The 12291-nt window shown below is 40.9% G+C and overlaps 1 protein-coding gene across 3 annotated transcripts in view; it reads left to right on the top strand.

The window, feature by feature from the left end:
* Window positions 1–12291, top strand: part of RCAN2 (regulator of calcineurin 2) — a 95339-nt gene that overhangs the window by 70696 nt on the left and 12352 nt on the right. For all 3 annotated transcript variants that reach the window (XM_075750480.1, XM_075750479.1, XM_075750481.1), the window contains 2 exons: window positions 7255–7428; window positions 9429–9600. In XM_075750480.1, coding sequence (XP_075606595.1) covers window positions 7255–7428; window positions 9429–9600 — 346 coding nt within the window. The remainder of the gene's footprint in view (window positions 1–7254; window positions 7429–9428; window positions 9601–12291) is intronic.

Here is a 12291-nt window from a genome sequence, read left to right as displayed (position 1 = left end):
GACTGGTGGTGAGGAATGGCTCTTCCTGCCTCAGTCCTGGTGTGAGGTGGAACTATCAGGCTTCTTCCAGTTTCCGACCTATTTTTGTCATCACCGTTTTTTGTGAGATGATGAGTTACGAATATCTATGTCACACTGTGTTATGTTGTGTCCGTTACACTTTTTTCAAAGTCTCTCTCTGGAACAAGACACTGAATCTGTAAGCGGTAAGCATTGTATCAAATATTTCTGCTGTCAGAATGATTTTGGCACAAAATGAAGGCAAAACCCTGGACGCAGGATCTAAAAGTTCTACGCAGACACCTCCAAAACAGCCCTGGTGTGTCAGGATAACACGGCAGCGTGAGAGAGCTGCGGACCAGGGCTGCGTACCGACGTGCTTTATTCACTGCAAAGAGCGCAGCCAGAAGGTCACTTAGCATCACATCTGGAATCAAAATGTGTATCGTTTACATAGTAAAACTTAAAGGTACTAGGACCCTCCTGGAATTTTAACTGGGAATCAATAGTGCTTTGTCATATGCGCTTCCTAAGTTTCCTGGTAAGTTTTATCTTTTTAGAAGCAGAGAACTGATCATTGATGAGGCTGTTGTTTACACTGGCTACTTGCAGGAGTTCTTCCATTGAAGAAATTTTCACATGTGAGTTATATCAAGCTGCTTGCTTTTTTTCTGTGGCTCATAAAATAATTGTTAAAAACACTTGAGGTGAACTCAATTCTTTAAAGTTCTGATTAGACAGATCAGAGCCGTTTTCTCTTTCTCTTTTTCTCTTTCTCTTTTTCTCTTTCTCTTTTTCTCTTTCTCTTTTTCTCTTTCTCTTTTTCTCTTTCTCTTTTTCTCTTTCTCTTTTTCTCTTTCTCTTTTTCTCTTTTTTTCTCTTCCCTCTCAGAACTAAAGAAATGCATACTGCTGTCCTGTAATCTTTTCTTCCTGTCCTTTTCATGAGAGTAATTAGCCTTTTTGCTACTTCTGGGCCAACGGCATTTTGAAATTTTACAGATCTAGTGCTAAATAACCTCCTAAGTTTAATGGGCAGTCTTTCTTTCGTACCAAAGCTGTTCGTTATTTTAATTCAGATAATCCCTTCCCCTTCACATCATTTACTGATTTCCTTATACTTAGATGTAGCAGGAAACACTTCATACCTTAATTTCTGTTCCTCGTTTGGGATTGCCCTGACCCACGTGCAGGACCTTGCACTTGGCCTTGTTGAACTTCATGCGGTTCACGTGGTCCCACCTCTTCAGCCTGTCAAGGTCCCTCTGGATGGCATCCCTTCCCTCCAGCGTGTCGACCACACCACACAGCTTGGTGTCATTGGCAAATTGCTTAGGGCGCGCTTGATCCCACTGTCCATGTCGCTGACAAAGATGTTGAACAGTGCTGGTCCCAATACCGAACCCTGAGGAACGCCAGTCATCACTGATCTCCACTTGGACATCGAGCCACTGGCCACAACTCTTTGAGGGCGACCATCCAGCCAATTAATCTGTTGGTAGAATGTTTTTATTACAAGACTCTCTGGTGCACAGCCTCCCTATGTTCTATCAAATTCCATCTTTCTTCTTGTGCTGCACGAGATCCGCAGTGTTGAAACCAGCATGGCTGTGTGGAAACAGAAAACATTTCACTCTGGGATGTTAGTTTATTTCTCACAGGAAAACTTCTATCTGGTACAGAAACAATTTCAGGAAAAACATATTTCATAACTGTAAATTATGTCTGAGTTGCCCTATTGTATACAGTTAGTTCATTGGATTATCTTTTATATAAATGAACAGGAAAAAATAAAATGGGAAAAATGCTTGCTTTATTTGCACGCAAAACTCTAGGAAAAAGGATTAGACTAAAGTTTTAAATCACAGCCATCTCCTAAATCAAAAGTCTAACAAGGGTGATAATGAGCATAAACACACTGAATAATAAAATGTAATTTGTGTTGTGAGTTCTAGGGCTCTAATCCAAAGCTCGCTGATGTCTGTGGAAAGACTTCCATTGATTTGAATTAGGCCTTGGCTTTTGTCCTGAATGAACACAATACCAGTGGAGCTATTCATGAAAGAAATGTTTGGAAATAAATCACAGGAACTTGCTGTGTCGGAACCCAATTCACTTGCTAATTCAGGCAGTCCTGTTTTACAATGCTTGTTGTGTTGATACCTTGTCATAGTCCCGCGCATGAACTAACCAAATTCAATCTTAAAAAAAATCATTTGCCACTGCCGCTGTAATTGGAAGGTTGTTTCTGGATCATTACTCTGATGTTTGAAACCTTCTTTAACTTCTAGACTAAACCTGTTTATGCCAATCGTTTCCACTTGTTTTATGCCAAGATAGTCTTCTAGTATTTTACTCGATATGGTATACTTCGTCTTTACTCCATACAGTTCTGGTAAACTACTGATGATTGTCCCATCTCCTCTCAGACTTCGCTTTCTTTTGCTAAATAAGCCAAGCATTTTCATTTCTTATTCAGGAAGTTGTTCATTCCCTGTAGCCTTTATCTGAATCTATTCCCATTTGGCTTAATCTATCTGGGATACAGGCAACAAAACCTGCATTTTTAATGAGGTGTAATAGTGCCGTATATAATGTTGTTAATACTTTCCTTGCTTCACTGGAAATACTTTTCCAGATACATCCAGTATTTTCTTTGCCTCCTTATGGCTGCATTTCCCAGATCACTTTTATCATGTGACTGGCAGGATCTTGGTTCCCAGGTGAGCTCCCGTTTAGTAGTAGAAATAGTTTTTAGTCCAGGAGTGTATAGCTTTGCCCTTGTACTCTGAGGCTTTTAGCTCATGTCTGTTACTCCGGTGCTCATTTTTCTTTGGATGGTGCTGTTTGTCCTCTGCATTGGCTGTCATAAATGATAACAATCAAGCTTGAGTAATCAGCAGCCTTAATTAGTACGTTCCTACTTTGTGCTAATTTCGTTAATTAAAAAAAAAAACCACAAACTTTAGAAACTGCTAGAGGTGGTGAAGGATGGGTGATGGGAGTGGACGTAAGGTGACAGGAAAGAACTGGGGAAAGGTGCTCAGCATTGGGCAAAGGAATAGGGAGGGGAAGAAGGCATGGAGCCCACAAGGGAGAATTGAGAAGAACTTCTGCAGTGTTGGTCAAATGAAGGATACTCACATTTGCCAGAGCATTAACTGGGTCTCACAGAGACATAATTGGGATGGATGAAAACATGCCAAAATCCCAGAAATATAAATGCATAACTCATGACTTTCTGCATTTTGACTTTTTTAAGAGTAGCAACGCTGCTGCTTAACTTTGGATGTTCCTTTGCTTTTTTCAGGAGTTTTCAAAGTATTTTGAAAGTTTAAAGACTTATTTTCCAAAAGCATTTTAAAAATACTGAATCCTAAAAGCACTTTAAAAGTCCTGAATTGAGAGGATTATGAGTCTTGAATAATTTATCCACAAAACTTGAAAGGGAGATAATTTGCTTGGGTCTTTAAAACGTATATGATACATTTTCTTATAGATTGGAATGACTCTGAAAGACCTTTATCCAGATAAGTACATTCAGCAGATATTAGAAGTCACAGGCAATAGCAATTAAGGCATAAGGCGTTTCCTGGGAATTAATATCAGGCTGGGAGGAGTTGGGATGGCTCAAGATGCAGCTGGGGGCCATTAACTGCAGTTGATGATTAATGACCTTTGCTGAGGTCATTATTATTATCAGCTGAAAATGTATAAAAATTCAGATGTATGAGTCTTTTTAATGGGAGATGCAGTTTCAGTTGGTGCAGTGGATGTGTCCCCACTGTGGAGAGACTGCCCTGTACTGATATCAAATAGAAGGCTTGGTTTCACGCCTCCCTTTGGCATTTTTGGGAGCGTTAATCAAAGCTTGATCTCTAAAGCTGTGCCAATATCAAATTGAAAAGTAAGCAGAATAAAGTCCATAGCACTTCAGTGTTCTCCCAGTATTACATTTGGCATCCAGTACTTAATCAGCTTTATTTAGAGATACTCCCATCTGTCCCTTTCGGTGCCTAATGAGAGTGCATCTCAGTTCTGTCCAGAAATGTGCCCAGAACATTCCTTGTGCTCACTGTTCTTGGACCCATGTTTGAAATCATGGAATCACAGAATGGTTTGGGTTGGAAGGGACCTCAAAGCCCATCTAGTTCCAACCCCCTGCCATGGGCAGGGACACCCTCCACTAGACCAGGTTGCCCAAAGCCCCATCCAACCTGGCCTTCAACACTGCCAGGGATGGGGCATCCACAGCTTCTCTGGGCAACCTGTTCCAGTGCCTCACCACCCTCACAGGGAAGAATTTCTTCCTTATGTCCAATCTGTATCTCCCCTCCTTCAGCTTAAGGCCATTACCCCTTGTCCTGTCACTACACTCCCTGATAAACAGCCCCTCTCCAGCTTTCCTGTAGCCCCTTCAGGTACTGGAAGGCTCCTATAAGGTCTCCCCGGAGCCTTCTCTTCTCCAGGCTGAACAACCCCAACTCTCTCAGCCTGTCCTCACAGGAGAGGTGCTCCAGCCCTCTGATCAGCTTCGTGGCCTCCTCTGGACTCTCTCCAACAGGTCCATGTCTGTCTTGTACTGGGGCCCCCAGAGCTGGATGCAGTACTGCAGGTGGGGTCTCATGTCCTCCCTTCTTAACCAAGATCTAGGTTCTGGGTTGTCATATATGCTGTGCACAAAGAAGGCAGGCACACAGGACTGGCTGATGCAAAAAAAAATACTGTAATGTCGATACAGGCAGAGTCTGTTTTGTAGTAAATAGTCAGTCATAATAGATACTTCCCAGTGTCCAGACAAGTCCATGCATGGTTTCTTCCATGGTTGGTGAAATATATATATTTTTTTTTATATGATGTGTGATTTCATTGTTGACTTGTGAGGAAACTGAGAGCTGCTAAGAGGACTAGGAAATATTCACCTTGCTGCTTATTTGTAGCTTCTGGGACTTCTGTTGTAAGAACTTGATCATCTCATATATATATATATATATATATATAAAAAAATACCTTGATATGCCATATATATATATGTATTGAAGTTTGTTTACTTCAGGGTGCTTTTTAAAAAAATACTGAAGAAGTCTGAAATAGGTAATATTGGTAACATAAAGACATAAGCTTTAATTAGTCATATTATCTTTTATTTAGATTATACACAGTACTGCATGTTTCTGAATGCTGCGTAAGTCCTACTTTACACATACGCTGGTCCCCTGTCCCTTTCTCTCCCTTCCCCCAGCCCCCTTCCTCTGGTTATTGTGAAGGTTGTAGCATCAAAATTCCAAGCAGGACAGGACCGAGATGACTGCTGCTTTTGGCTGACCTTTATACAAATGCCACTGGCTGTAGACTTCTGCTCAGGAAAATGGAATTTTGCAAAACTGTAAGCAAAGCAGTTAAAAAACATAACTCAGGTGTGAAATGTTGACAATTTGAACATTAGGTGGTATGACTAGACCCGCTTGTACAAACCTATCAACTTCACGCTGTTTGTGGGATTTCTGCACGCCTTTGTTCTCCTTGAACCAAACCACTCTGCTCTCTCCTCTCTCTTTTTATTTTTTTTTTCTTAATTCCTCCAAAGTATCTGCTGTGGTGAGAGGAAGAGGTGAGTGAGGTCAGACGAAATGAAATGAAAATCATGAAAGCTTAATAGACCACAGGGAAGTTCCTTTGAAAGGGTGCCAGAGATGGAATATCAGTTATGGGGAAGAAGACCACAGAGTTGGCAGTGAATGAAAGGAGATCTGGTACATGCGCATTAGTGTTTCGTACTTCTTGCGATGACACTGGTCTGTTTTCCTAGTTAACTCTTTAACACGTGTATCCGTGTGCTCCCTGGTGCAGCTTCACGATACATTTTTCTAAGAAGTTCTGGATCCTTTGTCTTGCTTGGTAGATCAGCCGATGAGAACTTGAGGTATTCATGAGATTACATAAACTGCATTTTCTGTTTCATCTTCTGCAGCCTCTACCAGTTATCCAGTCTAAGGGATAAGAAATTGTTTTCCTGGATGAGAAGAAAAGAAGTTATATTTTAAAACATGTAAAAATGTCCTTACCTGCAGACGTATCAAAGAAAACATCAGGTTATTGTAGTTATACAAACCTCTCCACCTGACATAGCCCTCAGTGTATGAAATGGTGTGGCCAATCATCTCAAACACTGGTTTTTTTTCAGGAAAAAGAACTCTTAAAAGAAGGGGCTTTGATCTGGTTGATTCTCCATCTTCTAAGACTTCAAGTCTTGGTTGCAGTAGTTGCAATGCTAAGGCTTTGAGACACTCGCTGGATGGCAGTCTATAATCTGAGCGAACACAAAGGCTAGACTAAATGATAACTGCTCCCTTTCAGTCTTAACACTTTATAAATCTGTGCTTGTGTGAATGAAAAGACCTGTGCAAGTGTTTCAGAATTGATTTAAGGACTTTGGGGATATTTGATAATGTGAAACTAGTCCTCTGTGTGAGAATAGCTTACATAGAAATTGCAGAGAGAGTCTGATTCTCCAGGGCTGCCAATGGATCTTGAATTTCTGTTGATCTCTAGGTCCATAGATGCAGTACATTTCAGACCCTTCTTTTGCAATATTAAAATATCCATATTTGTGTCATGTGCTGTTGAACATAGAGTTCTGCAGCTAAACATTTTTAAGCCTGACATTTATCTTTGGGACAGGTCACTGTTTGCAGTTATCTAATTTTTTTCTCTGCTGCTACAGGAACTCTTAAGGAATGAGTGTGTATCTGTGCTAAGTATGTAAATGACTAAACATCGAGAAAAAGATAACGTACGATACAAAATGACCCTGCAGCATTGATGTGAATGCAACCCTCAGTTACAGTGGCCCTGACTTTGTCTGCTGACTCCATTGTAACTCAGCACAATGTTTGCTTTTGTACAGATGAGACCACAGTTGTCTGATATTTTCAGTCATATGCCCTTTTCAGCTTCATTTCAGAAGTCACTATCGCAATTTTGCTCAACTTTTACTAGAAGTTCAATAGCTGCTGGGTTCTCAACTTGAAGACTCCTTCCCCCAAACATTTGCAGAGTTCAGCACTTCCAGACCAGTGCTTCCCTTAGTTTCTTTTCACAGAGCCTTTATCAGTCTATGGACACCCAGCCCCAAAGGCCACAGGCTGAAACCTCCTAGTTAGACAGTTGTCCTCAAGTTTCAGATTATCCTCTGACACAGGCTGATGTGAAGGCACAAAATTAATCTTCAGCATTATTTCTTTTTCATTTGCAGGAAAAATTTGAAGGCTTGTTCCGTGCCTATGATGACTGCGTGACATTCCAGCTGTTTAAAAGCTTCAGGCGTGTGCGGATAAATTTTAGCAGTCCCAAATCAGCTGCTCGTGCCAGAATAGAGCTGCATGAAACACAGTTCAGAGGGAAGAAGTTAAAGTTGTATTTTGCACAGGTAATGAAATCTGGTATCTGCTGCTATGTTAGTGCGTAGCTTTTATAGAAATACTGTGCAGCAGCACTGAATAAAAGTAATAAAGGTTTCTCGCATGCCCAATCTCTCTGCTAAAAGATCACTCAAACGTCCTTACGTTGCCTGAGCTGCACCTGCCCAGTGGGTCCGCAGTAAATTTAAAGGACTGCTTAGGACCCAAGTTGCTTATTCAACACACAGAAGTTACATAGCTTAGAACTGATTTACAACATTGGGTATTTTCTGTGGGTAGCTCTCTAAACTAACCATAAAAAAAGCAGTAATGTAAAGTATCATAAGTTCATAAAAAAAGTAGGGCTGAATTACTTCTTTGACTGCAGCCCTGAGCCACAGTCAGGTTTCCTCCTGCTTTTTTTTTTTTTTTTTCCTTACTGAATACACGTGTGGATTTTCTAAAAGGAATTTAATAAGTTTAAGTAAAAGGAAGAAGGTAGAGGGAGAACAACATCACCAGCCTGGGGCCATAGGTGATTATATCCATCTGTTGGACGTGTCAGATGGGGGTTCAGCTCTTCTTGGCCAAGGGAGAGAGAACCTAGATGTCCCACAGCCTGGGTGAGTACTGGGCCTCAGCCAGGACACAGAAAGCTGAGGGAGGTTGAGAACCTGACCACCACCTCTTCTGAATGTGTGTTAATAAATTGCTGTGGCCACTTAGGCTTTTGGGATTGGTCCTTTGGAGGCCTCAGGTTAAGGGCAGGCTCATCTGAAGGTGTCAGTCAGACCTAAGAGGTAGTTAACGTTTTGAGTCTGTACAGCCTGGGCAGAATAGCTCAATAGTTTTAAGCCTAGGCAGAAGCAGAACTTCAGGAGGATGAATGTGAAAAAACCAATATGCTTAACGGGTTAGAGGAGTTCCGAAGATCTTACAGTTGGATTTAGGTGTTGAAAATCTGCCTCAATCCCATTTTATATGCCTTAATCTCCTAGATCTGGCTCTGAATTTTTTTCTGGAAGGTTTCAAAACCTGCTGTTAAGCAGATCTGAGAATCATTTCACTCTCAACTGCCCAATCAAGAGGTTAATTGAAAGCTTAGGATAACACAAGAAAAAGAAAAACGTTCATAATAGTGATTAGTCTCCATATCTAAGCTGATTTCCTGCAAAGCCATTTAGGTATCTGCACTATGCTTTCCAGTACGTGCAGTCTTAAACGAGCTTATTAGTTGTGTCCAGGGGATGAATATGTGGAAGCAGCACAGTGTCTGGAGCAGTGTATGTTTATATGGGCCTGAGCCAGACTCAACAAGCACTTCCAGCACTGGAAGTTCTGGAGAACATGGAGTTGGGAGACCCAAACTGGCTCTTTGCAAACCTGTTCTGGTATAGCAGGGTGCTGTCTCAGGCTCGCTGTCACGCAAATACACTTTATTGCTTCTGGGCTCAAGCTGGTTGTAAACTTGCTCAGGTATGGCTGTAGCATAATTAATTTATGTCGAGGCTTCTTTAATATACCAGAAAAGAGCGGGAATTAAACTAGATAATTTAAGAGGGAAATAAAATGAGAACAATTAGTTGCAAATGACTAAGGAACACAATAGATTCCTTTATCACTTCAACGAAAGAAACCTTTCTGAAGTTACTTATAAGGCCTTGGTGCAGGAGTTACTGGTTTCTTGTCTAATGTCTGTTTTTATGTAGGAGTTTAGACTGGTAGATCACAACAATATCTTTTCAGCCTCAAAAATCACTGAACTAGCAGCTGCGGATACCAAAGCTTTGCATTTATCCTCAGAGAACATACACAATAGGCACAAACATTGTAGCTTTGCTCGTATAACAGCCCCCCACAGTGTATTTACCATCTGTAAGGTTGCGATGAAATTCGTCTCCAGGCCTTCTCTGCTGAGACCGATGCTGAAACCCTGCCTGGGTGGCATTTGGTATGAGAAGTGTATGATTCAAGTAATCATTTCGTTTACCCATCCTATACTAAACAATGTGTTTGTTATGCTTTAAAGATTCAGACCTCTGAGACAGATGGAGACAAGCTTCATTTGGCACCACCACAGCCTGCAAAACAGTTTCTCATCTCGCCTCCAGCCTCCCCACCTGTAGGGTGGCAACCGATAGATGATGCAACACCTGTCATCAACTACGACCTCCTTTATGCAGTTTCTAAGCTCGGACCAGGTAAGCTTGTGGTCCTTGTGTGAAAATGTGTCAGAAAAAGCAGACGAGAAACAGCGGCATAGATGTGACTGTAGAGGAAGTTGGCGTAAAGCCTCTAAGTTGCGTTAAAGCTTTGGATTTAGGTTGATCCATGTCACCTGATTCTTTGCTTGAGAATGAGTTTTGCCATATGTGCATACAGATTTATATCTTATCTGCAGCTCGTGAGTGCTGTTTGATTGAATAGCAGATCAAAGCTTGCTTACACATTTTTTGTGCTAGGCTTCGTGCTTAGGTGAGGCAACTGATGGTTTAGGTGGGGACTGGACAAATGCTTGTCCATGAACTTGAGGAGTTCTTGCTTGAAATCACATCTGCTCGGTACTACATTCCAAGATGCAGAATACTTCATCAAATATTTAGGCATCACTGCATCTCCATCAGAGCGGAGAATCTCTCACATTAACAAGATTGTTGAGAGAGAACTACCATTCCTCAATCCCGGCAGGATTGCTTTGTTAGGGCTGCTCATTTTCTGTTGAAAACTGTATGCAGAAGGAATGGGATAAGTTGTAGCCATGTTATCGCAGGATAGATGTCAATGGGTCATGCGGATAGGCTTTCTTCTGACTTCCTGTCTTCAGCTAATGCCAGGAATTGAAGCTAGCTGGGATTTTCAAAACAATGCTTTCCCTTAGAAAATGCTCATCTGATGAAACCAGAACTTTTCATAGGAGAGGATTATTTTTGGATTTAATTAAGTCATCTTTACAAATAATTTTCTTTCAAAGCTGTTAAAGCATCCTCTTTTAAAATATTCAAAATGGAAAAGGTTCCAGTTTCAGGTCTAAGCAGTATAATTTAGAAATTAGTCTAATTCACATTCATAAACCACAAGGAAAAAATAGCTTATTAAATTATTTTCGTACCGAAATAAAACACTTCAGATCCAATCTAATAACAATTGTGGGGGGTGAACTCATGAAAATTTATCAGGTTATTTTTGAAATTCTTGTGGGATGAGAGAATTGTTTTCTCCCCAGCTGTACCAAAGATGCTGCTTGCTTGTTCTGAGAGTAGCTTCCAATTGCAGACATCTTATCACTGGGGCTTTTGTGTAACTGCACCAGAGTAACCCAGAGCTGAAACACATGGGGTGCAGGATGATGTTCTGTGGTTCACAAGGTTTGCAGGATTAGCGCGCATCTCTTTCACATGGGATCTCCACAGCGGGGAAATATGTATCAGGACAACCTCAGAGATGCCTATGTTTTATTGGCCTTCAGCAGGAAAGCCCATAGAAAAAGGCTGCCAGGTGTAACACTTGATACTGTATTGCATAGTATTATTTCCAGAATTGATACTTTGCTTCTAAACTGCTGAACAAAACAAAAACCAAAACCTCCTTTTTTTTTTTTCTTTTCCCTTTTCCTTTGATGCAGCAGTGTTATAAATGGAAACATGTAAACGAATTCCCTAGCTAGCTGGTTAATAAATCAATTCCTGTTCTAGAGCAGTGGAATGTGAAATATCACTCATTGTCCCACACTCTGGGACAGCTTTGCGTGAAGGTCATATTCACCCGTATTTAAGGAGCCTGCAGGGAGCAATATGAAAAGTCATTGTGTGCTCTCTTCTTTCTATTTTTAGCACTTGTTAGAGAGATCAATTTTAGTTAACTGCAGCGGCGGTTTTAAAATAGTGTTGCAGTTCTCAGTTGTGCATTTACTATGTTTAGGATTTCATTGAAAAACAAATCCCACCAAAACTCATTTTGCAGTATCACATCAGTAAAAACATGCTGCTGTACATCAAGTAACACTGTTAGCCTCAGCTAACAGATTTATTTTTTAACAGATTTATTTTTTTCTTCATTCAAACAATAAAAAAATGCAACTGGCTCATCAGCTATCAAAAAATACTCACTGACACAGTTGTTTACAGAACTCTGAATGTTAGAGCTTGACTTCTGTGTCTTTAACTAGTGAGGAATCTTTGCTATATTAAATACACTAATTTGGTAAAATTAATATCTGAGGACCAGGAAACCTCATTTGAACATGTAAATAGCGAACAGTTTCTTTGTATGTCCTCAGTACATGATGAGTTTTACTGACCTACTTCACTGGGGGTTTAAGATACACCACTTGGACACAGACCCACGCTGCTTTCCCATTCCATGAATACAGGTCATCTCCTTTCACAGCATGCTGCTGTAATCATCATAGCCAAAAAAATGGAGGCTCAAACTGTCCCTAGGGGCAAAGGTTGAGAGATTTGCTCTAGAGTAAAATGAATAGGCTGGAAGCTAGTTAACAGATTTGCTGTGTGTTGTGCTTTTCCAAGCTCAGGTTTGGTTTGTTGAGTTGGGTTTTTTTTGTAGCCTTGTGGCTGCAGCAATGACTGTCCGGCATCTCAGAGGTCTAATGGAAAGGATTTCTTTTTGCTGTGCACAAAAGGAGGTTGGCTTTTGATCCTTCGACATTACATTGAGATTGGTAAGGGTGCATTTACTTCTTAGAGAAGACCATGGCATATTTAATTAAGTTTCTGGCTGATTGATGTATATTCTCGCTCGCTGCAGATGCAGAAATGGAGCTTTAAATGAGGCATGAACAGATTGCCATAGACCACTCGGAGCCAGGAACCGTGCCTGTGCCTGGTTCTGACCACTGCCCTACAGTTTTTTCAATATACTGCAAATAAAGAAGT

This window comes from Balearica regulorum, chromosome 3 (assembly GCF_011004875.1).
Source record: "Balearica regulorum gibbericeps isolate bBalReg1 chromosome 3, bBalReg1.pri, whole genome shotgun sequence".
Taxonomy (NCBI): Eukaryota; Metazoa; Chordata; class Aves; order Gruiformes; family Gruidae; genus Balearica; species Balearica regulorum.
The sequence above is the reverse complement of the archived record's forward strand: the minus strand, read 5'-3'. Positions and strand labels throughout refer to the sequence as shown.